General features: G+C 40.0%; 1 protein-coding gene and 1 long non-coding RNA gene across 2 annotated transcripts; one reads left to right on the forward strand and one right to left on the reverse strand.

Moving 5' to 3' along the window:
* The first annotated feature begins 5,218 nt into the window (after window positions 1-5,218).
* Window positions 5,219-27,585, forward strand: LOC114546641 (B-cell receptor CD22). Its single transcript, XM_028565577.1, has 7 exons — window positions 5,219-5,337; window positions 22,795-22,952; window positions 23,050-23,310; window positions 25,875-25,956; window positions 26,078-26,138; window positions 26,846-27,033; window positions 27,207-27,585. Exons 1-7 carry the CDS (start codon window positions 5,219-5,221, stop codon window positions 27,289-27,291), a joined length of 954 nt encoding a protein of 317 aa, XP_028421378.1. The 3' UTR covers window positions 27,292-27,585.
* On the reverse strand, window positions 6,197-7,568 carry LOC114548872 (uncharacterized). The gene is made up of 3 exons (XR_003691443.1): window positions 7,499-7,568; window positions 7,191-7,420; window positions 6,197-6,367 (listed from the first exon to the last, which is right to left on the reverse strand). It is a non-coding gene; the product is annotated as an uncharacterized LOC114548872 (long non-coding RNA).
* Window positions 27,586-27,847: the final 262 nt, after the last annotated feature.

A 27,847-nucleotide genomic window follows, 5' to 3' on the forward strand; every position in this document is an offset into this window, starting at 1 on the left:
AATACAATAATTTAACACTTTTTCCTGTGTCCCGACTATGATGAAACACAGATAAGACATTTCATTTGTGTTTAGACATCTGCTCTATCCTAGAAGAGTCTGTAAAATGTATTTGTATTTTCTTGTTGACATGCAAGAAGCACTGCTCAGGCTTATTTTCACAAATGTTTTTTTTTCAATTAAATAACCAAAACCAAAACCAGAAGTAACACATATCCCTATATGTCCCAACTATAATAAACTATGATAAAACCTGATGAAATTCTTAAATACAGTTAAGTTAGACAGATGCATGATGATGAACTTTTTATGACTTTTTTAATAGCTGCAGATAATTGGTCTGATAATTGAGGATTTTTAAGTTTGTCCAGGTTTTTTTTTTTTTTTTTTCCCTAGATCATGTTGGTAGTATGATTGTTATCTGAAGTTATTAATTCATTGTGCTCTCTGATGTTCTCTGTGTTGCAGTGATACAGGGTCAGGATGACTTGGGAGTGACTTACACCTCTACTCAGATCTGTGCCTTCAAGGGATCAACAGTGAACATATCCTGCAGCTACACATACCAATCCAGAATAAATGACCTTGTTACCAAAGTTGAGAAAAGATTCTGGTTTACTGAATTAGGTAATGGTGAAACCGTGGATCTGACAACAGTCTCAGAGTATTCAGGTCGTGTGCAGTATCACTCTGAAAACAGCGACTGCACTCTGAGAATCTCAGACCTGAGAGAGAGAGACTCAGCTGAGTACAAGTTCAGGTTCACAACAAACCATGGTGCAAAATATATTGGTTCACCTGGAGTCACTCTGTCTGTCACAGCAGGTAACATTTTTATCTACAATATTTAATAAATCACTTTCAAGTGTTCAATATCTTATGAAAGTGTATGTGTTGGTGGGTTCAGTCTAAAATTAAGACTTCTGTTCATTATTATTATTATTATTATTATTATTATTATTATTATTAGTAGTAGTAGTAGTAGTAGTAGTAGTAGTAGTATCCTTATTATTATTCAGGTCTCCAGGTGCAGGTGAGCGAGTCTCCTAACCAGGCAGATCTGAAGTGTCAGAGCAGTTGTCCTCTACCTGGTCGTCCTTCCTACATCTGGTACAAGAATGGACAGAACATTCAGGGACAAACATCTGATTATTATTCAGCCTCCTTTGATCCTGCAGACAACTTTTCCTGTGCTGTAAGAGGACATGAGGACTTCCGCTCTCCTTCAGTGTGTGAGTTTACTTACAGTCTTCCTCTGACATAACACCATCTAGTGGAGCCTTTAACCTTTTGTACTGTACCTTAACTGCATGTAACTACGTGATATTTGGTGATAATTGTGCAGAAGTGAATGAAAACCAAATCACTAATCAATGATCTCTTATTTCCTGACCTCACTGTAAAGTAAAGCTGGAAAATAAGAGCTCACACTGGAAATTTGTCCTTAGACTTTTGTCTTTATATGACATTTTTCATTGTTAAAATGTGTTATTTAGTAATCTTGACCTTTTATTTTTAAAAATTAAAACACTTAACTGGTCCAGGTTTTAACTAACATGTTTTTCTTCTGGTCCATCCAAAAACATGAGTGAAAAGAATGAAGTCAGATGTTCATAAGTCCTGAATATTTACAAATTATTAGTGTTAGAAGATCTGTCCGATCAAGTTTCTTTGTGGAAGTGATGATGTCAGAAAATGTCACAGGAGGAAAAATCATGTCTGACACATTCTCATTATTTAAAGGTCCAATGTGTGGGAATTTCTGCCATCTAGCGTTGAGATCATATATTGTAATCAACTCTCTGGCACCACGCAGTTCAAAGTACATATTACAGCTACTGTAGCCTTCACGCTTCAAAAGCCGGTCTCTTTCTCTTTTCGATATCCTTTTTCTTTTTCTGGGCGAAGAAGAAGACTCCTGTTCCTAAAATTTGGATTTTGATTACGTGTGGTCCTCCACGTTTCCTTCTTCAAACTTGCTGGGGCCAGGAAGCTACGATACCCGTTAGCAGCATTAGCAGCACCTGGGAGTTTATCATGTGACAGAGAAAACGCGAAAGGCGGAGCAGTATGTCCTGTATGACCCTTACCGGCTAACGTATTTCAAGATGGCGCATGAATATGGAGCGTCTACCCCAGTTCATGTGAATGCAAATGTAACATTTCAAGTCAAAAGGAATACTTGGAATTGATGGTGGTGGTAAATATTCATGAAAAAGGACAAGTTTGTGAACGGGCAACACAGATTTTGATAATGAACTAACTAAAAACGTTACACACTGGACCTTTAATGCCCTCATGTATCTTATTAACCAGCAGAGATCATCAGTAGACGTGACAGTGTCCAAACACACTGAACCTCAATCATTTCCTTGTTTACTTCACTGCGTCAGTTAGAAAGGATTAAACTAGTAACCATGGTAACAGGACACCATGTAGTTTCTAATATAGAGGAAACTCAAGCTCCATCACCCACTTTCTGTTTCTGTTAACTATTGTCCACTTAAGTTATGTTCCACCGGGAATACAAACTTGTCTTTAAATTAAATGTGTTCACATAAGATAAACTTTTCAGGCATTTTCTGACATTCTATATTTTAATTCAGTTCTTGTTAGACTGATGCACTGAAGTTATTAATTCATTGTGCTTCCTGGTGTGCTCTGTGTTACAGTGATAAAGGGTCAGTATGGCTTGGGAGTGACTTACCCCTCTACTCAGATCTGTGCTGTTAAAGGATCAACAGTGAACATACCCTGCAGCTACACATACCCATCAGCTGTAGGTGGAGTTGATACTACAGTTGAGCAGAGATTCTGGTTAAATCAACAGTTTGTGGATCTGACAACAGTCTCAGAGTATTCAGGTCGTGTGCAGTATCACTCTGAAAACAAGGACTGTACTCTGAGAATCTCAGACCTGAGAGAGAGAGACTCAGCTGTGTACAAGTTCAGGTTCACAACAAACCAGGGTGGGAACTATGTTGGTTATCCTGGAGTCACTCTGTCTGTCACAGGTAACATTTCCATCTGAACGTTTTGTAATTTACTTACAAGTGTTCAACATCTTATGAAAGTTACCTGCGTCCGTGTGTTTTTATACATGTGTGTTCAGTCTTAAATGAAGACTTTTCCATATTCAGGTCTCCAGGTGCAGGTGAGCAAGTCTTCTAATCAGACAAAGCTGAAGTGTCAGAGCAGTTGTCGTCTACCTGGTCATCCTTCCTACATCTGGTACAAGAATGGACAGAAAATTCAGGGATACACGTCTATTTCTTATACAGCCTCCTTGGATCCTGCAGACAGCTTTTCCTGTGCTGTAAGAGGACATGAGGACTTCCCCTCTCCTTCAGTGTGTGAGTTTACTTACAGTCTTCCTCTGACATAACACCATCTAGTGGAGCCTTTAACCTTTTGTACTGTACCTTAACTGCATGTGAAGTCCAATGTTTCCTGAAAGTCCTGAATAATAACGAGTGATTAGGGTTAGAAGATCTGTCTGATCAAGTTTTATTGTGGAAGTGATGATTGTGGACATCATGGAGGAAAATTTACCCAGCATAGGTCCTCAGTAGACATGACAGTGTCCAAAGACACTAAACCCCAAACATTTCCTTGTTTACTATCCTATATCAGCAAGTGTCAGTATCCATGGTGATAGTGGTTTAAGTTGTGGTTTCTGAGTTTGTAATATGTAAGTTCCACAACCCACTCTGTGTTTCTATGAACTAGTGTTGATTTAAATATGTTCCACTATGAAAACATACTCCTGTTTAAATGAAATGTTGAATGTGTTCATGTTTTCTCCTCCAGATACTTCATTTAAAATCTTTCTCATACCAGACACACAATAAACTAGACAAGACAGCAATAAAAAAAGATAAAAAGATGGAAAAAAAGAAAATGAAAAAAAATCAAGAAAAGCACACATACACACACAAATGTAAGGTAGAGTCTCAGGGCCCTATCTTGCACTCAGCGCAATTGCCTTTGTACACCAACGCATGTATCATTCCTATTTTGCACTCGACACAAGGCGGACTTTTCCCTCCACAGATTCCCGTCGGTAAATTAGGGAATGTGTTTGCGCTCCCGGTGGCGGTTCAGCGAAAAGAGGAGGCGTGTTCCGGCACAAATGTTACGTGGTGATATTTAGCAGTTTCAGAAAACAATTCCGCCACTGACCAGGAAAAACCTGGTCTAAAGTCAGTGGTGCTAGTCTAAAGTCAGTGGTGCGTTATTCAGATGCTATTTTAGGGGCGCATGCTTGGCCATAATGTAGCGTGTGCACAATGTGCATACACTTCTCTCTTCTAAATGGACACAGCAGTTCCCATTTTTCTTCGTGAACCAGTGTCTTTACTTTCTGAGCTCACTAGATGGCGCTCTCTGTTCAACAAAGGGTTTGAAAACCCATTGAATTGCCATTCATCTAACCTTTTTCTTTGAACAGAGAGCGCCATCTAGTGAGCTCAGAAAGTAAAGACACTGGTTCGCGAAGCTTCATTTGACCATCACTAATTATTAGACTAGGCATGGTTGCAGCTAAAAAAATAATATTACTCAATTGGAAGTCTCCACTGTCCCCATGTTTCAGGAGGTGGCTCAATGAAATGCACACAGATTGTAAATGGAACAGATTCGTAAAAAATGTTTTTGATATTGCTTAATGAGACCTAAATGTCGAAGTTTCAAACGTATCAAAGTATCAAACGTGAAACGCAAGTAGCTTTGTGGGCGGATCTCGGGCGCTGTTGCTATTTTACCGGCGGGATAAATGAGTCTTGCGCCCGACGCAAATCTAAAATGGGTTGGTCTGAAATAGCTAGGTGTGGTTTGGGCGTCACGTGCAATAAACCAATCAGAGCGTTTTCAAAGCCATGCCTTTTCAGTGGTTGAAAGTAGCCATACTCTGACGACCGAATTCCCCAAAGTTATCTGCGCAGACTGAACAGTAGGCTGACTGAGGCGCCCTCGTTCAGGGAATCACAGATAGGCTGTTGACTTTAAGCTACAACTGAGCTGAGCCTGTCCTCATTTATCCTATTCCATCGCTAAAATCAGGTTTGCAAAAGTAATAAGGTTTGAGCACTAGCCTAAACGATTTCACAGAATCACAATGATAAGGACTTTATTTTCAGGGGTGCTGAGATGATTTTTACGGGTGAACCCCTAAAAATAGCCTAGAGTTACACTTTAACTGAAATGTTAAATGTGTTCTATGTTTTCTCCTCCAGATGGTCCAAAGCTTCCCTCTGTGTCAGTGAGTCCCTCTGCTGAGATAGTGGAGGGCAGTTCAGTGAATCTGACCTGTAGCAGTGATGCTAACCCAGCAGCTAAATACACCTGGTACAAGGAGAATGAAGACTCACCAAAAGCATCAGGACAGATCTTCACCATCACTGACTTCAGAGCTGAACACAGTGGGAATTATTACTGTGTAGCCCAGAACAGAAGAGGAAGTCAGAACTCCACCTTACATCTGATTGTTGTAGCAGGTCAGTTTTTACATTCAGCTACAACTTACAAACATACATGCTTGTATGTCTTCAGTTAGGGCAGGACTTGTTATCCTTAGTGATATTGTTAATAGGGGAAAAAGAACATTGGGAAGCATCTTAACCTGACAGTCACATCCTCTGAAAAAGAGGCAGGAGATACAAGTGTGTTCCAGTTATCTGGGAGTCAGACTGCTCTGCCTCCCTAGAAACTCTGATACCAAGATCCAATAAAGAGAAGAGTCCAGATTCCATCTTCAGTTTGAAAGAATGGTCACGTTTTTATGCATCATTACATTTTTCTTCCACTCACAACTTCATCAGCTCATAAAACCATAATTACATTTTGTAAACTAAATTGATGTAATATGGGCACAAGCATCATTTTTGTCATATATCCCTCTATGGAAACAATGAGCTTAAACATGTTATAACACCCTGATTAACTATCTGTTTTCTTTTGATCATCATATCTCAGGATCAAGTCTGTTAATAGCTGCTGGACCAATCAGTGTTGTTCTCCTGGCTGTCCTATCCCTCTCTGTCTTCCTGTGGATCAGGTGATCAGTTCTGTTTCACTGAATCATTGTTTGTTAAAGCTATAGGCCGCAATTATTTTTTATTAATGAACGTCTGTTACATTCAAGCCATTGCCAAATGAGTTGACACAAAGCTAATTAAGCCTACCAGCTCCACACAACTCTCTCTGTATATCTCAGCATGGCTATGTTTACAAAATGGTGTAGTCCGGCTACATTCCCTCGCAGCAGCTCGAGTGATGTGTTTTATGTCACCGCTTAGACAGGAAACATCAGCATTCAGCTTTGGAGAGGAAGAGGAGTGCTGCAACAGGTGAAGGCACGGCTGAAAACCTGAAGAAGAGCCCACGGAATGTTTCAGTCAGTGATTGTAGTGCTAAGAAAAGACCTGCACGTTTAGCAGAAGGACCACAATCCCACGGACCGACCACATTGCTGTTGTATAAAAATTACAAGATAATTACCTCTTCTAAAATGTCAATATTTGTTTTTCATCCTCTGTGTCCTCTTCGATTTGAGGGATAAACGCTACTAGCAACTGTGTGGAGGAGGGGTGGGGGTGGTCCGCGATCACCGAAGGCTTGCGTCATGTGGATGAGCCGCAGCGTTGTTGTCATTACTTAGAATTCCTCGTTCCTCACACACTTTAGCTTTAAATCACTAAAAGTCAGTTTGTCAGAACTAAAACATTCCATCATTTATTTATTTTTAATTGTCCTGACCAGAAAGAAGAGGGCTTCCAGGGACTCGTCTGGACCAGACAACAGGGAACAGGTGAGAATAGTTACGTATATTATTCTAGTATCAAAGAAAACCCATTCCATTAAAACTGCTGAGTCACTTACTGTCTTTAAGGGCTTCTAGAAACCAACTCTGACTGAGAAGGACCTTATGCTGCTCTTTTTATCTCTTTTCAAAGAAGTTCATTTCTATCACACTCTTTTATTCTCCTATATTCTTGGTAGTTTTCTTACTATTTGTCCCTTCCTTGTATATTCCTTTCCTTTTTTCTGTCATACAGCAACATGTTGGTAAAGCAGGGATATTAATTCCATCCGTCCTGGTTGCAATCCTCTGCAAGAATGCACTATTCAAATGAAAAACCTACTCATGTAAAATGCGTAGCTGAAAGTAATTGTGTCCCTGCAGTGTGTACCTGATCCGAGTGAGCCAGAGGAGCAGGTTGACCTTCAGTACGCCACCATCCACGTCTCCAACAGCCAGGCAGATCCTCTGTACTCCAACATCAGAGCTGCTCCGCCCCTCAGACACAGGGAGCAACAGGAAGCCGTTGAGTACGCTGCCGTCAGCTTCAACAGTGGCAGTACTGCCCCGAGGTGAGCAGCTCCTCACACAGGAACATTATCCTCACTACAAATCACACATCTTTGAATTGAAAACATTGCTTTTACGTTCCTATTACAGTATGATGAGGATTATATTATTTCATATCTTCAGAATCACCTTTTTTTTCTTCTTCTCAGAAACAGAGGTCGGGACACTGGAGAGGATCCAGCTGCTTTGTACAGCACAGTCAACAAGACCAGATGAACACAATAGGCATTGCATTTATAGTCTGATATTTCTATCTTTTTTACCAAAAAAGATATTTAAATTAATCAGGTAACCATTGATTTATATATATTTTATTTTCAGGATGGCTCTCTCCAAGAATGTACAAAGAGACAATAATAAATCTTATAGAAACTTAAATGTATTACTTAAACATAAACCAGAGTCAGCTGTAAATAATGAGTTAACTATTTCATGATTTAATTTGTTAAATTGTATATATACTATGAAAGAGAACAATATTCAGTGACCTTTCATGTGCGGTTTGAATTAGTCTCTAACTGGTCTTCCTCCCAAACATACCTGAAGTATGCAACAAGGGATGTGATCCCCAACTGGCTTCCCTCCTGCAAACACTGGAAGTTGTTTTTGTTGGAAAGCACGGTCAAGCCAACAATGGCAATGTTTTCATATTTATTTTTAAATTTCTTTTTTTATGGATAGACCTGAGAGACCAGAAGGGGGTGTGTAGGTGAATTATGTTGGCAAGATAAGCAGGGGCCTGACCATTTAGAGCCCTATAGGTTATGGTGAGAATTTTGAATTGGATCCTAAAGGTTACAGGAAGCCAGTGAAGGGACCAGAGTAGAGGAGTGAAATGGGTGCGCCTGTGATCTGGAAGGGCTGGAAGATTTTTACCAGGGGACACATTTCCCCTGAGAAGTACACTCACCTAAAGGATTATTAGGAACACCTGTTAAATTTCATGTTAATGAAATTATCTATTCAACCAATCACGTGGCAGCTGCTTCAATGCACTTAGGGGTGTGGTCCAGGTCTAGACAATCTCCTGAACTCCAAACTGAATGTCAGAATGGGAAAGAAAGGGGATCTAAGCAACTTTGAGCGTGGCATGGTTGTTGGTGCCAGACGGATTGGTCTGAGTATTTCACAATCTGCTCAGTTACTGGGATTTTCACGCACAACCATTTCTAGGGTTTACAAAGAATGGTCTGAAAAAGGAAAATATCCAGTATGCTGCAGTCCTGTGGGGCCAAAATACCTTGTTGATGCTAGAGGTCAGAGGAGAATGGGCCGACTGATTCAAGCTGATTGAAGATCAACTTTGACTCAAATAACCACTCGTTACAACCGAGGTATGAAGCAAGGAAAAGGAAGCTACAATTTGCACAAGCGCACCAAAATTGGACGGTTGAAGACTGAAAAATGTTGCCTGGTCTGATGAGTCTCGATTTCTGTTTAGACATTAAGATGGTAGAGTCAGAATTTGGCGTAAATAGAATGAGAACATGGATCCGGCATGCCTTGTTACCATTTGGCAGGCTGGTGGTGTAATGGTGTGGGGGATCCCTTTCGCCTTCAGAACTGCCTTAATTCTTTATGTCATTGATTGAACAAGGTGCTGGAAGCATTCTTTAGAAAGGTTGGCTCATATTTATAGGTTGGGGTCAAACACGGTATTAGTATGATGTTCCTAATAATCCTTGAGGTGAATGTATATTCTAAATGACTGTAAAGTGACTGTATCTTGCTGCTTTGCTATTGTAGAGAACATGTGTTCCATGTGTAGTTTCCAGCTGTTGCTACTAGATATAAGTAAAGAGTTATATTTTACTATTTTACTGATAACAGACCATTTCTATTTTTTGTATTTTGTATTCCATGTACTGCATATAGACTTTTGTAATTGTGCTATATTGTTTTTTGTCTTGCTTAAATAAAAAGTAATAGTTAGTAAACATGTTGTTTTGCCCTCTTATGTTCTTTGTCCTGATGAGTCAGTATTTGTCCAGTACAATCTCTTAAATGGCTCATGCGATGGGTGTTTGTAGTCTTTTTGTGCTTTTTGTTAAAGTGATGGTTCGGAGTAATTTACCCTAGGGACCTTTGCACCATGACCTCGAGCCAAACACACCCCCAGAAGCTTTTTTCACCTGGGTCTAACATTGGGCGAGTTAGCGTAGAGTAGCATTAGCCGCTGAATAGCTTAGCGCAGGGGCTAATGGACCCACGTTTGTATCTCGTAAATGACCCCACTAATAATGCCCAAAATGATACCAAACTTCTACACTAGTACAAATAGGTTATGTACTCATAAAGCGATGGATTGGAAAGTTTATAAGTACACCAGAAGTTTATAAACACTTGCCTGCTCTCTTCTGCACTCTGTTGTTGCTGCTGCTGCTACCTGCAGTTAGACGAGTGCTTAGGGCTGTCTACAAATTACTACACCGAAAAGAGATACAACAAAAATATTTAATTTAATGATTAAATATGGTAATGTCTCCAAACTTACCTCAGTTATTACTTGTCTCCTGCTAGTTATACTACAGTACTTAGTTAAAAAAAAAAGTTAAATTAAAAAATATTTTTGTTGCATCTCTTTTCGGTGTAGTAATTTGTAGACAGCCCTAAGCACTCGTCTTACTGCCGGCAGCAGCAACAACAGCAGAGAGCAGAAGCCGGCAGGCAAGTGTTCATAAACTTGTGGTGTACTTACAAACTTTCCAATCCATCGTTTTATGAGTACATAACCTATATGTACTACAGTAGACGTTTGGTATCATTTCGGGCATTATTAGTGGGGTCATTTACGCGATACAAACGTGGGTCCATTAGCCCGTGCGCTAAGCTATTCAGCTGATAACGCTGCTACGCTAACTCTCCCAATGTTAGACCCAGGTGAAAAAAGCTTCTGGGGGGGGTGTTTGGCTCGAGGTCATGGTGCAAAGGACCCTAGGGTGAAATTACTCCGAACCATCACTTTAAGCCTTTGACATCCCATTTGTTTTCTGCTCTGATTAAACAGATTAGTTTTCCAGAGTAGATAACAATCTAAATCCTCCTAAATGACACTAGACGTCCCCATCTTAGAGTTTCCTCTTAAGACCCATTCAGAAATCTGCTGAGAGCATTTTTAATGAGAAACAAGAGAACTTTAAGCTAAGAGAAGGGGCAGGGTTGACCCCATTGTTATGTGATGCTGTGTTTTTATCCCATTTTAAATGTAGGACATCTCTGCACACAGTGTATCCAACAGATCCACCTAAACAAGTCAAAGTCATTCAAAGTACCTTTTTCTTATCAACATCATTATATCACTATTGTGTGTCTACACCAAACCCTACCAGTTTGATTGTTTGTGTATGTTAAATGTTCATGTTTAGTTAACACTAACATGCATGTGAGTTTGTCACACCTCAGTGTTCTGCATTTCTCTGCAAAGAGAAGCAACCTGGCCGCAGAGAGAACAGAGAAGAGACAAACCATGAAAATAATATACATATTTCTAGTGATGGTCAAATGAAGCTTCACGAACCAGTGTCTTTACTTTCTGAGCTCACTAGATGGCGCTCCGTGTTCAAAGAAAAAGGTTGAATGAATGGCAGTTCAATGGGTTTTCAAACCCTTTGTTGAACAGAGAGCGCCATCTAGTGAGCTCAGAAAGTAAAGACACTGCTTCGCGAAGCTTCATTTGACCATCACTACATATTTCCATCCCCTCTTGTAATTAATACTCTGTTCTATTTCGCCCTCTAAGGGCTGTTGCTATTGGCTTTATCCCTTCGTGCATGTGCGGTTGTGAAGATTTCTTTCGCGCCCTTGTGTCCTGCACGGTCCTCTATTACGTTCACACTTAATGTATGTTACTACTGTGAGACCATAGATCCTATTTTTTTCAGGCGTCTCACCTACTTTGCCCGGTGCGCGCGTTATCTCACTATGTTTTACACACGGCAGACATCAGATGAACACAGCAGCTGTTCGTTCATTACAGAGAGTGCTCACAAGGTGCGGCTCTTTCAAAGCGGCGGCTGTCTCCCTGGCTGTGTGAAGCTTTCACCCAAATCTATAGCACGGAGGGAGTGGAACCCCCTCAGGGCATCCGGGCACATTCTACGAGAGCACGATCAGCGTCCGCGGCCCTCCTCAGAGGCATGACGGTGGCTGACGTCTGCGCAGCGGCTTCCTGGGCATCCCCGTGCCCGTTCATCTGTTTTTATCTGCGTGATGTGTCTATGTCCTCCATGATGCACTCGGTCCTATCCACACTCGACAGCAAATGATGTGCTGTTGGATGTGTTTTTGCTGCTGTCTCCATCCCTCCTGCACTTGAGTGGCTGTGAGAAATGTGGGTGCTTGCAGTTATTAATCATGATATTGATTTTTGTATCATTATAAAGCACTTTCTCAATCATGACGTGGGCCTTACGATCAGTAATAGGCCAATTCATAATCATGACAAGTTTTTTTAAAATAATATATTATTTGATACATGAAAACCTTGACCCAATAGCAACAGCTCTTAGAGGGCGAAGCCTACAAGAAATAGAACGATAGATACGTATTGTAACTCCAGAGTCTATGAGTATAGGCATAGCCCTCTAAGATTCAGGCCACCTGCTCCACTAGAATTGGCTGAAGAAAAATGCTGATGTTGGGAGCAGATCTATGGTCTCGCCGTGATAATCAGGGTGCAAACTACGGGGGCAAGATGAACCGAAATCAGCTTTATCAATCTGTGATCAACAATCTCACAAGGCGAATGCCAGAATCAGACCTCCTACTAATGATAAAACCCCTGGACAAGCAGTATTGGCCACAGGATCTGAATGCTTTGATCGTGTATTGAGAAAACAAAGTACGTGCACTTGCTAAAATGCTCGGGGAACCAGCCACAGAGGTGGTCGAGGAGTTTCGCGACTGGAAGTTACAAGACTGGGCACCAGGCAGAAAGCTGGAAAAGATTTGTACAGTGAGTAGAACATACCTTCCTACTTCAGCTGAGTGGGAGAGGGGATTTTCTGCCGTCAATGATACTGAAAGCCTCTCATCGCTCCTTTTTCTGGACATTAATGGACCCCCAATGGAGAGTTTCGACCCAATTTCCTTTATCACATCTTGGATTAAGGCAGGTCATCGCCCATCCACTTCTTGGATTTCTGGACGAACAGCAAAGGAAGCTGACCCCAGGCCTCTGTGGTGGATTCTGTGTTAAGGTAAGGCATGCTATTCCCAATGTGTTGTCGCTGGGTTGTTAAAGGTCTGCATGACTCTCGATATTTTAGGCCTAATTGAAAGGAGGAATTATGGTATTCTTCGGTAGCCTGAGTAATTTGTAAATGTCAATCTGATGTATTATTTGTTGTTATACTATTTGTGGCTGGCTGTTTGCTGTTTGACCTATCAATTCCTGTCAATAAAGTATAATAAGGTAAATCCTATAGTGCATACACTTGTTGCTATTATTTCTCTTTGTAAGTCGCGGCATTACCCCCGTGAAGAAAATAAAAAAGTTGGCTGCCCCAAAGATCACGGTATAGTTTGAACACTGCTTTGACAGAGGTCTGCACTCTCAGAGTTGCCCTTCTACTTTCCTGTTTTATCCCATTTTAAATGTAGGACATCTCTGCACACAGTTTATCCAACAGATCCACATAAACACGCCAAAGTCATTAAAAATTTTACTTTATAATTTTACCCCTTGTTTTGTTACGTGTCCATGTTTAGTTAACACTAACATGCATGTGAGTTTATCACACCTCAGTGTTCTGCATTTCTCTGCAAAGAGAAGCAACCTGACCACAGAGAGAACAGAGAAGAGACAAACTAAAAAAAAACAAAGATGTCATTTTCCATTCCCCTCTTATGATTAAGACTCTGCTCTTCATTCTGTTCAATGTAACTGCCTCATGGTTCACAGGTCAAATACATTCCTGTTCCATCACTACACCTGCAGACTGTGTGACATCCTGAATCAGTGCACATAGAGATGAACTGTCTGTCTGTTTTTCTCTTCTCTTTATGAATGCTCTTTTCTGGTGTCGGTGGGATGTTGGTGGTGAAACAGGTTTCCTAATAAAAGGCCAATATTAGTTGTTACTTTTTTTTTAAGTTTATAGTTTGTAAAACAACATAACTTTATTGTGTTGTGGGTACTCTATGTACTGGCATTTGGCTCTTCCTGCATATTAATGATCCAAAGAGGAAGGAAATGTAGTCTTTATCAGCCTGATATCTGTCTTCTGCTTACTGACAACAGAGGAGAGGCATCTTTAAAGATGACGTCCGTCTTCATTGTAAGTAGAAACAGTTTATTGATTAGTTTATTGATACTGTATACCTCCTGTGTACATTATTTTATCTGCTGACATGTTTTATTGTCTCACACAGAGAGATGAGAGGAGCAGCTATGAGTTTAACTGCAGCAGCGAGTGGATTTGTTGTCTTCCTTCTCTCTGTGTCAGGTACTGTATATCTACAGTTATATTCAGTCTTTAAAAGAGGATTCTGGGAAAATGTGGGACTGAAGGTCATTATGTGTGAATAAGTGGATCAGAGTTGTGTGAAAGGTAAACTTCCAGAAACGCTACAAATATTAGTTTTGTTTACAATTGTGGAAACTCGGCAGACGGTGTCAGTTTTGTTTCTTGTTGTGTTAATTGGACAGTATCTTTTATTGTGTCGTTTGCATGAAGTAACTGTGTGCTAAGCACTTTTACATGCTGTAAACAGAGAATATTGTGGGTTTTATTCAGAACTGTTCCCTCCTCACTCTGTGAAAACATATTAGTGTTTAATCTGTTCTAAAGACGACCCTGGTTGTAGAAACAACAGTTTTTTTAAAGGAATACTGGTCAGTAAAGTCATCACCGTCTCAACTTCTCTTTATTGATCACACATCTGAGCCCAACCCTGCTAGTTCCTTCTGTACTCTCTGACTTCAGTGTTCTGCTTTTCTTTTTAGTTTTCACACTCAGCATCAACCTGACTTTTTTTTTGTTGTTGAAATGTACAGACTCATATACTTACTATTATCCCAAATAATGTTTAATGTATATTAATATACATCAGTTCTTCAACTTTTAACATATTTAACTTTTCCTTTGTGTTTAGACTTCTCTTTGCCTGTTCATTCTGGTTTAATTCTGAAATAACTTGAAAAAAAGTTATTGTTAAGCCGCAATTCCTCCATCTTAATCCTCTGGGAGCGAACATTGCTAAAGAGAAGGCGAAGGCGTTGTTGAATGCCGCTACTTCTCCCTTGTTTCCGCGGCCGCTTGCCTCCGCGCTGTCGTAGTTCTCCGGGAACACGATCTAACACGCCTGGTTCTGGAGCAGCTTTCCTCCTCCAGGACAACAGCCAGTCCCTGCCCCGCAAAGTCAGCTCATTACCTTCGGTAAGTCTGGTGCCATCGTATTACGAGCATGTGCAAAAGGTGGATGTAATTAGCAGCAGCAGCTGCAGCCACACTCTGGTGAGCGATTCTCTTTCCTATAGTGAAATTCTCTTCCTTGTTCACTTCATTTCTATCAAACCAAGCAGACCACCAGCATTTGAAGCACTTCAGCACCCTTGACATAGACTTTTGACAGACTTGACGAACTTAAAACTTAAAAATGTACGATTATTTTTACAAATTGACTTAGACTACCACGGAGTTCTCTCATGCCCGTGTCGCCAGCATTGCTGCGCCACCAGAAGTGGCGGTAGGAGGTAGTGTAGGGCTGAGGCTGGCTCTGTGTTTCACAGAGTTGTAAAGGAGTGAATGAGAGACCAAGGATGCTTCACCACAGCTGCAGTCCCGCCTACAGTTTTCTTTTTACTTTATTTTCTTGCACAATTCTCTTATATATCTTAGTGCCCTGGTGTTGACAAGTTGCTGTTCATGCTAGTATTTAAATACACTATAATAGCTTTTACTTCCCTTATTCGTCTGTCTATGTAGTGCTGTAAGATGTGGATAAGCCCCCCGAGATCAATCAAGTCCTATCTTATCTTATATTCACTGGTTTCATACATTAGTTCCCTCAACTGGAAATATTTTAGATCTCAAGAGGTTAAACTGTACAGGGTTTACGCTACTTTCCTCTTTGAATGTGAGTTATACCTTTTTTTGTTCCAACTTTGTGCCTTTCACCAGTAGTTTAATACCCTGTGTCTTAACTGTGCCCACACTAAAAAAGTTAGTGGTGTTCTTATTTGCCGCAAAGCTAGTTTCTCACAGTTCCTTAAATAGATTGTATTAGGAAGTTCATAGTTTGCATAAACAAGTTACTTCTTTGTTTTTCCACTTAACTTCTCTGGCTCATCATACATGTAAATGATGTAATGAGGAAGGAAGTTGGGTGTATTTTAAACAACTTGACTTCTGTCTTCTGCTCTTACACGACATAGAGATCGTGTCTAATCAAGACAACTTGCTTTCACGTGAAGTTTCTAATGTGACTGACTTGATACATATGTACGTTATTTACCTGCAGGCATGTTTTATTACTTCTGAACTTACACACAGAGATATGAGAGGAGCAGCTTTGAGTGGATTGGTCTTCCTTCTCCTCACTGTACCAGGTACTGTGTTTTTACATCTGTGTTTTAGGATTTTTACTCAAAGTCATTCTCAGGTCACCATGTTCATAGATGTGACCTGTAAAGTGATGCAGTGTTTAAACTTAAAACTGTGGACACTTCCTGTTCCGGCAGCATGACGTGAACACGTCTTGGTCGCTCCGTCCTCTGATAAAGTTTGTACTTTTGACCATTTCTTTAATCAACACTACACAATGTCCTGCATTGCAAGTTTTGAAATATTTTGCAATTGTAAACGCTTAATTTCGGGGAAAGACCATAATTTGAGGAGCAGTTCTGCCATGCATTCAGTCAAGGATCGCACGGAGCTCACCGTGATTATAAGAGATTTTATTCCAGAGGGGATTGGTTTGGCATTTGAATTAAAATTGCAACCGATAAAGCAATCACTAGACTCTTTACAAGAAGTTATAAAGGATGATGACCATCGTCTGACTGAAATGGAGAAGAAATATGCCAATCTACACGTAGAAAACATCTCATTGAGAGAAAAGATCCAGCAAATAGAAGACCACAGCCCTACATTTAATGTTCGCCAGAAGGAGGACAACCGACGGCCTTCATGAACAACGTTCTGAGGGAAATGTTTGGTGCGGACAAACTTGGGCCGCAGCCATGTGTGAATATTGTGCACCGCACCGGTCCTCAATCCCAGGCACGCACAATGATCGCCTGGCTGTTTAGCTGGGAAACTAAAAGTATCATTATGAAACTTGCCAGGGAACCAGCTGGAAATCTGAAGTTTCAGGGAAAGAAAATACATACCTTCCCCGGTCTTTCCCCTGACCTGTTGAAGAAGAGAGCGGCATTTAAAGGAACACGCTGACTTATTGGGAATTTAGCTTATTCACCGTAACCCCCAGAGTAAGACAAGTCGATACATACCCTTCTCATCTCCGTGCGTGCTGTAACGCTGTCTGACGGTTCCAGCATTAGCTTAGCCTAGCATAGATCCTGCAGGTAACTGGTTCCAACTAGCCTACTGCTCCAAATTGTGACAAAAGTGACAAAATAACACCAACATGTTCAGGATTGCTGGAACCATTCACCTGCATGTTCTGTGCTGGCCAGATGCTGCTGGAGCCGTCAGACAGCCTTACAGCACGCACGGAGATGAGAAGGGTATGTATGGACTTGTCTAACTCTGGGGGTTACGGTGAATAAGCTAAATTCCCAATAAGTCGGCGTGTTCCTTTAAAGAGACATAAAAGTTTGATTGAGAGAAGCAAGAGTGAAATACGGCTTCCTGCATCCATGCAAGCTGATAGTTGCTCATCAAGAGACTACGGTGACATTTACTGACACTAAAGAGGCAAAGATCTATTATGAGCAGGTAATCAAACCATCCCTCCGGGATCCACAAGTGTGAAATGTCCGTATATGGATCTCTTTCTCGAGTTTAGACTACTGTAAGCACCACCAGATTTATTTTTTCTTCTTTTTTTATTATTTATTAAAATTTTTGCTGGTTGTTTTCTGGCTCACTTTCTGATATTGAGTATATTTATGTTTTGTTAGATAAACGGGCCAGGTAGTCTATATGGCAGTTTGATTTTCTATTATTATTACTATTTACGTCTTATCTTGCCTTTTTTTATTCTTTTTTTTTCCTTTTTTTCTCATCATCCAAATTTTTGGCCAGATGGCGTAAAGGATTTAAATGAGTAGACTGGGAGTTACATGGAGTATGGACAGTGTTTTTGTTTAGTTTTTACTCTTAATGGACAATAGTTAAAGGATATGTTCAAACTTCGATATGGATATTTAAGTTTTATGTAATTGAGGCGGAGCTGACTGTATACCATGCAGCACCTCTTTCATTACTTAGACGGGGACATGTACAGGGAGTATATAACGTTATTGGGGTGGGAGTTAGGTCTCGGGGGTGTCGTTTGTAAAGTATGTATTTTCTTATGTTTTTTGTGTGTTTTTTGTAATGCATCTCGGTTTCATAAGTACTCATATTATGTTGTTTGTATGTGAGGCCGAAATATAAATTTCTGAGTTGGAATATTCAAGGGCTGGGGAGTTCTGCTAAAAAAAGGAAAGTCTTGTTGCACCTTGAATAAAATAAAATAGACATAGCTTATTTACAAGAGACTCACCTCATACCATCTGCTCATGATCATCTTAACTGTAGTTGATTTGGGAAAGTGTGTCATTTGTCACTTACATCTAATTTGAGATGGGTGGCTATTCTTATCTGTAAGAATATACCTTTCTCCCTAGACGAAGTTAAATCGGACCCATGTGGTAGATATATATTTGTTAAAGTTTTTTTAGCATTCATATAGTCCTAATTATGATGATCCCATTATGTTACTCCAATATGATATTCCAATATTTCGGGGTGGAGATTTTAATTGTGTACTGGATGCAAAATTGGATAGATCATCTCAAAATAAATAGGTATTATCTAATATGTCAAGCGCTTTGGTAAATAATACATGAAATGTAGGACTCTATGAAGCATGGACAACGCTTCACCCAGAGGAGAAAGCGTTCTCTTTCTACTCCCATGTGCATGATTAATATTCACGATTAGATTTTTTATTTATACCAGCTGATTATCTTTCAAAAATTATATGAACTGCTCTTACTATGCTAGGATTCTTTCAAACCCCTCTGCTTTGATTTGTGAAATAGAATTTGGAAAGCTAGCATCAAATTTCAAGCCATGGAGATTTAATACTATGTTATTCTTAAGAGGAATTTACATCGTATATGAATGCATATTGGGAAACGTTCATTTAGGTACATCAAAATAGCTCAAAGTGTCCATTGATAATATGGGACACGCTTAAGGCCTACATAAGAGAGTGTGTGATAGCCTTTTCATCATCATTGAAAAAGAAAATTTGTTGAAATGCATTGAAAACGATATAATTAATCTGGAGAAGCAACACTATGTAAGTAATGACTCTAATATTTTATTGCTGATAGATGAACTTAAGTTGAAGTATAATTATATTAATACTCATGCATGTGAATCAGCATTCATAAAATCCAAATTATCCAATGTAGAAGAGGGTGAAATGGAAGGCAAACTATTAGCTAGGCAGATCAAAAAAGAGTCGGAAGACAGAACAATTCTTAAAATCCAAAAACAAGATGGCGGCACTACCAAGGACCCTCTTCAGATCAATTATGTTTTTAAATCATACTATAGTGAACTATATACATCTACTTCACAGTGTGACCTGGGCAGATGCAGATCTTTTTTGGAGAACACGTTATTACCTACCTTAGCACAAGAAGATCTCACACACCATTCTCTGTTATTTAGTTAAAGTCTGAGTTTTTTATTAGGCTAAATGTGGTATTTTTTATTTTTAACTACTGAAACTGTTTTCTAGCTGCTCACATAAGGTAGCTCTGTGTGAAAAATATATAATCCTTGTATTTTCTCATTCTGTTGCCACAATTTGGAAAGGCACAAACGCGAACGATTTCTTTTCCACAGTAGATCAACACACGTTATTCTTACTCCAAGCTTCTTCCCTTGTGAACACCTCCGATCTTCACTCTTCACACACTACGCTCTGATCTGCACACTACTGTTTACCATTTCCTGCAACAACTGAATTCCCACGGGACTTCAGCACGAGACTAGAGCTAGCCTTCAGTAATGCTATTACTGTGCAAGCCACAGGCATCATTTAGACCATCTTTAACATCTTTAAAAATGAAATGTAAACCTGCAGCCTGTTGGTTCTCCATGGCAAATGGTTTGATACCACTGGAAGGAGTTTTGGAAAGTAGTTTAGTTAGAAGAAAAAATGCATTAAAAAAAATCTGTTCTCTGATGTTATGAATCTGATTTTGTTTTCTTCTTCTTACAGTGATACAGAGTCAGAATGACTTGGGAGTGACTTACACCTCTACTCAGATCTGTGCCTTAAAGGGATCAACAGTGAAAATACACTGCAGCTACACATACAAATCCACCACTGGTGATGGAGTTATGGAAACATTCTGGTTTACAAAAGAGAGTAATAATGTTTACGTGGATCTGACAACGGACCCAGAGTATTCAGGTCGTGTGCATTATCACTCTGAAAACAACGACTGTACTCTGAGAATCTCAGACCTGAGAGAGAGAGACTCAGCTGTGTACTATTTCAGGTTCACAACAAACCATTTAACAGGGAAATATACTGGTTCACCTGGAGTCACTCTGTCTGTTACAGGTAATGTTTCATCTGAATATTTAATAAATTACTTCCAAGTGTTCAACATCTTATGAAAGTTATTTGCATCTGTGTGTATGTATGTGTGTCTGTTGACAGTTCAGTCTAAAATGAAGACTTCTGTTAATTATTCACATATTCAGGTCTCCAGGTGCAGATTAGTGGATTCTCCACATCCCCAAAACTGAAGTGTCAGAGCAGTTGTCCTCTACCTGGTCATCCTTCCTACGTCTGGTACAAGAATGGACAGAACATTCAGGGACAAACATCTGATTCTTATTCAGCCTACATTTATTCTACAGACAGCTTTTCCTGTGCTGTAAGAGGACATGAGGACTTCCCCTCTCCTTCACTGTGTGAGTTTAATTACAGTCTTTCACCAGTAGACCTCCACCTGGTGGAGCCTTTTAGCTAGTGTACTGTACCAAAACTACACTTGGGTTACAACACTTGGCTTGTAATTTTTTGGCTAACCAGACAGGTTGCATGCTTGTGTGTGTAGTCAGCTTCATAAATAACTTTTAAGTTTAACACATTTTGAAAAGTCTCACTCTGAGGAGGAGATCCAGTTCTCCAGCAGGTTTACATATTGAAGAACTTCCACAAAGTGTTCAACTCTGTCCTCCGATGTTATGAATGTGATTGTGGTTTCTGATGTGCTCTGTATTACAGCGATGCGGGGTGAAAGAGGCTGGGGAGTGACTTACACCTCTACTAACATGTGTGCCTTAAATGGATCAACAGTGGAAATACACTGCAGCTACAGATACCCATCCACCATTGTTAAGGAAAAATTCTGGTTCATAAAAGAGATCAATAGTGTTTATGCGGATCTGAAAAGGGAGCCGCAGTATTCAGATCGTGTGCAGTACCACTGTGAAAACAAGGACTGCACTCTGACAATCAGAAACCTGAGACAGATAGACTCAGCTGTGTACAAGTTCAGGTTCATAACAAACCTTTCAACAGGGAAATATACTGGTTATCCTGGAGTCACTTTGTCGGTAGCAGGTAACATTTTCACTTAAAGTCAGTTTGCTTTAAATGTTTAATATAAAAGAAACATTGTTTATGCATATGTCGACACTTGATTCTAAAACAACATCTCTGTTGGTTAATCACAGAGCCACAGCTCCAGGTACATGTGAGGAGATCAACAGTCAGATCCTACCAGCAGCCTACCTGGACAGAACTGACATGTCATAACAAGTGTCAGCTGCCTGATCATTATTCCTACATCTGGTACAAGAACGGAAAGAAATTTAGAGATAAAAAAGTTTACTTTCATCTAGACCTATTTAATCCTGCAGACAACTATTCTTGTGCTGTATCAGGATACGAGATGTTCCCCTCTCCTTCAGTGTGTGAGTTTACTTCTCTTTGTTTCACTGTAATCATTTGGCCGAAGATTTTACCTAAATAGTCGAGAACAAGTCAAATTCATCTTTTACCTCTCCCACATTTTAGTTCCTCTTCAGAAACATTTATTCCGACCAAATTGTGATGTCAATCATTATGCTTCATTCACTTTCCAAGCCTTTTTGTTTTCATTTTAAAGCACTAACATTAAGATTAATTTTCATTTTTTTATTTAAACAGGGACAATGCACAAGTTGTGCTATTTTCCGCCCGTAGTCACTTAACAGATCATTAATACAATAAAAATAAAAACAAAAATAAAAATTGTGAAATACAAGACATTAAAATATACAAATTTACAACCACAGTCACACCTAATTTACAATTAAAGCACTCACACAACCCAAATAAAGTTATTAAAAGAAAACTATGAAAAGGAAAAATTTAATATTATTTTATGTTCTTGCTATAAAGAGTTTTATTGGAGTGCAGAAAACAACATACATAATGAGTGTTATAAATCATGACCAGTTAAGTTTGAGCTCCAGTATCAGCGCTATGGACAGCTGCAATAATCAATTGAAATTAGTTAGAAAATATTCCATTGTACTTTCCTTAATTTCTTCCTGGATGAATCATTATCTTGAGAATAAATTACTACAAAATAAAATATTAATAATATTTTATAACATTCTTATTTCTCAGATGCTCCAAAGCTTCCCTCCGTATCAGTGAGTCCTTCTGGTGATTTAATGGAGGGAAGTTCAGTAAATGTGACTTGTAAGAGTGATGCTAACCCAGCAGCTAACTACACCTGGTACAAGAATAATCTAGTTCCCAATCCAGTTCTTGAACACCTCAGTGAAGAACCACAGCTCGTCTTCAGCTCCATCCAGTCCTCTGACTCTGGACAGTATTACTGTACAGCTGAGAACCTGCTGGGGAGGACATCTGCAAACATCTCTATTAATGTCAAATGTGAGTAAAATACATCTGTCACATCATTAGCTCTTTATTAAAGGGGCACACTACTGATTACACATGTATAGTATATATAATGTACAGTATAGTTTAGGAAGACATTTTTAACAAGAAGCCTGCGTTACAAGCTGTGCTGTGGGGTTCGAAGGAGTGGGTTTTTAAGAGGCAAGGGTGTCTAAATAAAGATGCTATTGATCAATTTATAATATATGTTCATAAACAGATGCTCCAAAGCTTCCCTCTGTGTCAGTGAGCCCCTCTGCTGAGATAGTGGAGGGCAGTTCAGTGAATCTGACCTGTAGCAGTGATGCTAATCCAGCAGCTAACTACACCTGGTACAAGGAGAACCAAACACTGCTTCAAGGACCAGGAGGAAATTACTATTTCACCTCCATCAGCTCTAAGGACAGTGGGAACTACCACTGTAAGGCTGAGAATCAACATGGACTGATTAACTCCTCATCTCTATCTATAGATGTCCAGTGTAAGTCACTTTTTTAATGATGCAAAAGTCTTACATAATCATGCATGACAATGTTAATGGAATATGTCTCCATACATATTGTTTACTTGCTTACCAGATGGTCCAAAGCTTCCCTCTGTGTCAGTGAGTCCCTCTGCTGAGATAGTGGAGGGCAGTTCAGTGAATCTGACCTGTAGCAGTGATGCTAACCCAGCAGCTAGATACACCTGGTACAAGGAGAATGAAGACTCACCAAAAGCATCAGGACAGATCTTCACCATCACTGACTTCAGAGCTGAACACAGTGGGAATTATTACTGTGTAGCCCAGAACAGAAGAGGAAGTCAGAGCTCCACCTTACATCTGTCTGTTGTAGCAGGTAAGGTTTTATTTTTTATTTACCTACACATGTTGATGTCAGATTGCAATTAAATGATCTGTGAGTTGAATGACTGTGACTATGGTGTGTATTGGCAGCTGATGACTAAATCTGAAAAGATAATCTTTAAAAATAGATTGCTTGAATCTCAGAAAATGGCATTATTAAAAAGCTGTCAGGTGGGGGCAAGAAACAAGAGGCAGGGTTAACCAAACCTCCAGAGAAAACAGAAGCGGACACTACAATAATTACTCATCAGACTGACTTCCTGGTTTCACTTTGACCCACCGGACTTTCTGAATTTGAAGGCTTACACAGTTGTCCTGTTACACAACCTGTTGTCTGACCAGCGCTCTCAAGTTTTGAACAAAATACAGAGTGAGATTTTGGCGGCAGGGGTTTGTGTCTGACAGGGTTCTGATCTGATAAATGACACATAAATTCGTACAAATAAAAAAATGTTTATTTATTTCTGTGTGTGTGTGTGTGTGTGTGTGTGTGTGTGTGTGTGTGTGTGTGTGTGTGTGTGTGTGTAAGAATTAATACTATGCATTGTCTGGATAAAATATAATGAAATAGCCTAGGCCAAAGGTTTTCACAATGGGGGCCGGGAGGTTGTGCAGTAAAAATAAAAGGAAACAAAAAATATTCCAAATTCATTATGGGTACGGTTATAAAAGTATTATGGGTAGGCCTATTATAAAATGGGTATCTTTATAAAAACATAAAACTGTCAGAGTAGCCCTGCAGCCGATTCAACATATAGCTATAATAATAATAATAATAATAATAATAATAATAATAATAATAGGCGCAAAAGCTACTCAGTGATTCCTCTATGTTGATTTCTGCCGCCACAGTATCAGAAATAGTGCAGACGCACAACAGGGATTCCGCTATGTAGGCCTACATGTAGTATATAAAGTCATAATTCCACGACTCTACAGAGCCGTGTGCTCTACTGAACTCAAGCGAACTGTCATCCGCTCTCTCTGAACTCAACTGGAACATTGACAGGACGTCATCACTCATGAGGTCATGGCAACCAAATAAACAACAGGGCGAGTACACTTGTCACTCAATCTTAGGCAAAGTCACAAACGGCGAAGAAAGCCACAACTTGAAATCCACACTCACTCAGCTGGTGCGTGGCAGGCACTAGCGGCGCCAGGATTTTGATTGTAGTTGGGCCTCCAGAAAACTGGATGGGCCAATTAAAATATGCCAAAAAAAATGTATTCAGGTTCCCCCTGCATTCAGACAGCCAGACACTAATAACGTTAAGACACTACCTACTTGCCTTGCTGGTGTGAGGGGGTGGCTACGGGAGGAATTGATGGGGAGAGTGCGGCCGAGCAGGATGGTAACTCGTCACTTGTAACCGCGGTACTTAAAATGTCCTCCTCCTGCTCCTCGGAGTGTTTCTTGCTGAATTTAAATGAAAACAAGCTGCTTTGCTTCGCTTTGCGTTTCATATTAGCTAGCTAATAGCTACACTCTGTGCATGTCTCATTGAGCTTGCTTGAAAAGCTTGCACGCAAACCTCATTCATTTCATTGGATCACTTGCTGGTGAAGATGCAGCCTATGGGCAGGCTTAAGAGTCCAGACATGGGGTAGAAGCCGCTGATTGGCTGAGAAGCTTTCACTCAAAGCTTTCCTTGGGCTGCTTATTGGATGAACTGCTAGAATTAATATCACTCACTACTCACTATAGGCCTGGGTCAAAATGGGCGGGCCTGGACCTAAAATGCCCAATGGTAGCGCCGCGGGTCGTGGCAGGGCCTTCTGAACTCTATGGGGAACTCACTTGATTCCTCTACCTGTTCCACCGTTATCCTGGTAATTTCTCTGCGTGAGAAATACAAGGTGAGGCGTGTGAGTGTGTGAACGGGTTGAAATGCGTGTGTCTCACTCCCAATGCGTGAGACTTGAGTGCCTTGTGTCTGACTGATGTTGCCCTGTCAGGAGTGATGTCCTTGTGTGTTCCCTTGTCCTTGTAATGTCACCATGACGCGTTTTTATGGATCCCACGTAACTTCTAGGCAAGTCCTGCCCTACGAAGCAGCTCGATTGGTCGGGGTTAGGCATTGACCTCAAGTGGTTTAGGTTAGCATAGCCGATTGGTCAGGGGATAGGACCTGAACAAATCGGGTTATGTTACCTTGCGTAAGCATGGATGCCTGGCCAATAGTAGTGTGTGTGAATGCTATTGAAGGGCGGGTCTTGCCTAGAAGTTGCGTGGGTTCCATAATAACGCCACCATGACCCATAAAAACAAAGGCCAGAACTACAAAAATAACACCCAAGTCGTGATGAACTGGACATTTTACTTTAAAAAGACCTGCATGTTTATTAAATTAGGGGCTTTGTCAGCAAAAAATGCAGGCTATGAGAGCATGCACATCAACTAGCGTACATTTTTGTTCTTATGGGTGAACTTAAGAAGAGCTTTGTGTAAAAGGGCTTGGTCAGGTGGAATGCAGATCAGAGTAACTGAGCTTTGCACTGCCACATTTTAATGAAACTCCCATTTGTTGTCACCTTTTATCACCATTTTCCCAGAAACATGGAAATCAGTCATCATTGGAACAACCCCTGCTGTTTTCCTGGTTACCGTGTGGCTCTGTGTCTTCCTACTCATAAGGTGAGTGGATCTGTTTTTACTAAAGCAGTGTAAATGAAATACCTGAAAATCTATTTTGTTCTCAGTCATTTTTGCAAATAAATTATAAATTCCTTTGATTTTAATGAATTATCCTCACCAGAAAAAAGAGAACCTCCAAGCAATTACAAGGGCCTGGAGATGGATCAGACAACAGGGAACAGGTGAGCAAGGAGAACAACTCAGTGTAAGTTCCTGTGAAGCTCTGGTTCCTCAGTCATTCAATATCATAAAGTTCTACTTGACTCCATGTGGCTTTTAAGCCAACCTTCTCCACAGAAATGAATCCTTCTTGAATCTTGGTAACCAATCAAAAACAACAAATGGCCGTGCCATAAGATGTGTCAGGTGGAGGCGTTGCGTCACTACGTTCTTGCATCCTCTACTGCAAGTCGAACACATAGTCAGCAGGTCTTGGTACCACGGGATACAGATCATTTAGTTCTGCTGGCTCTATCATGGAGTGTGAAACATCCTTGGCAAGGGTCAACCCCTCCAAGACTGTGGCCATGGTAGTCTTCTGGCAAATGGTGGATTGCCCCCAGTGGTCAAGATGCCTCCTTGATGTTTCCCTGAAAATGTTTTATAAATTATTATATATATCAACTGTTTGAGACCTTGCAGCAGCAGACGCTGGTGGGATTACATACCACATCTGGCTCAGAAAAGGCCTTAAGATCTAGTAAGCTTAGCCTGCTGCCACCATGACTCAGACAAGGATAAGTTAAGGACAATGGATGGATTAATTGATCAAGAAGATGTACTACAACTTACTAACTATTATTATATATTATATTAACTATTATATCTTCTATAACTGTATGTGTAAAATGTGAAAGTAAATTTGTCTTTGTACTGTCTACCCAATCAGTCAGAGGAGCAGGATGAACTTCACTACGCCAGTATTCACTTCTCCAAGAACCAGACAGACCCTGTATACTCCAACATCAGACCAGCTGGACTCCGCAAACACGAGGGGCAAGAAGAAGAAGAAGAAGAGGAAGACGACAAAGTGGAGTATGCTGCTGTCAAATTTAACAGTGCCAGTACTCCGCCGAGGTAAGAACCTCTTCTCACAGAACATTCTTCTCACTAAAATCTCAAAATGACATGCATTTAGTAGGTATTTATTGTCAACAGGTTGTTGCATTTGCGTACATTTTAACTCACACAGTTCTTGTATTTGTATTAGATTATACTATATTACACCCTGTTTATGTTTTTCCTCTCAGAACCAGAGGTCAGGAAACGGGGGAGGATCCAGATGTATGCTACAGTACAGTCAACAAAACTGCTGAACTTAACAGGAAACTCTAGTATTGCCTTTTTCTGATTTCAAGCCATGCTAGCAGCCTCCAATTTGTTCCAGACTAAAATGGCTCAACAACTACTCAATGGATTGCCATACACTTTCGTTCTGACATTCATGATTATCAGAGGATGACTCATTCTGACTTTGGTTATTCCCTGACTTTAATATATATACAATTTCTTTTCTTTGTAGTGTGTAAATATACATGTAGGAAATTGTAAAGAACGTGTTAAATATGATATAAATACTTTATGATGTAAACATGTAGCTATTCATGGTGATTATTATATAGTAGTGGAAAAGGGGGTAGGATTAAATAAGCTTTTGCTTATTCCTATTCCTTTTTCCGGACATGTTTAATTAATTTTTCTATTTTGTTCTTTTAGTTTTTATTATTTAAATTTTTTTTGTACATGTTCGAAATAAAGCATTCATCCATTCAACTCCAAAGCACGGCAACATTTTTGTTTTTTGTGACATGTCTTGACCATTATTGGATGGATTGTGATAAGAGTTGCTACAAATATCCATGGTGCTGGGTAGCTCACCTGTGACGATTTC

This window comes from Perca flavescens, chromosome 2 (assembly GCF_004354835.1).
Source record: "Perca flavescens isolate YP-PL-M2 chromosome 2, PFLA_1.0, whole genome shotgun sequence".
Classification (NCBI taxonomy): Eukaryota; Metazoa; Chordata; class Actinopteri; order Perciformes; family Percidae; genus Perca; species Perca flavescens.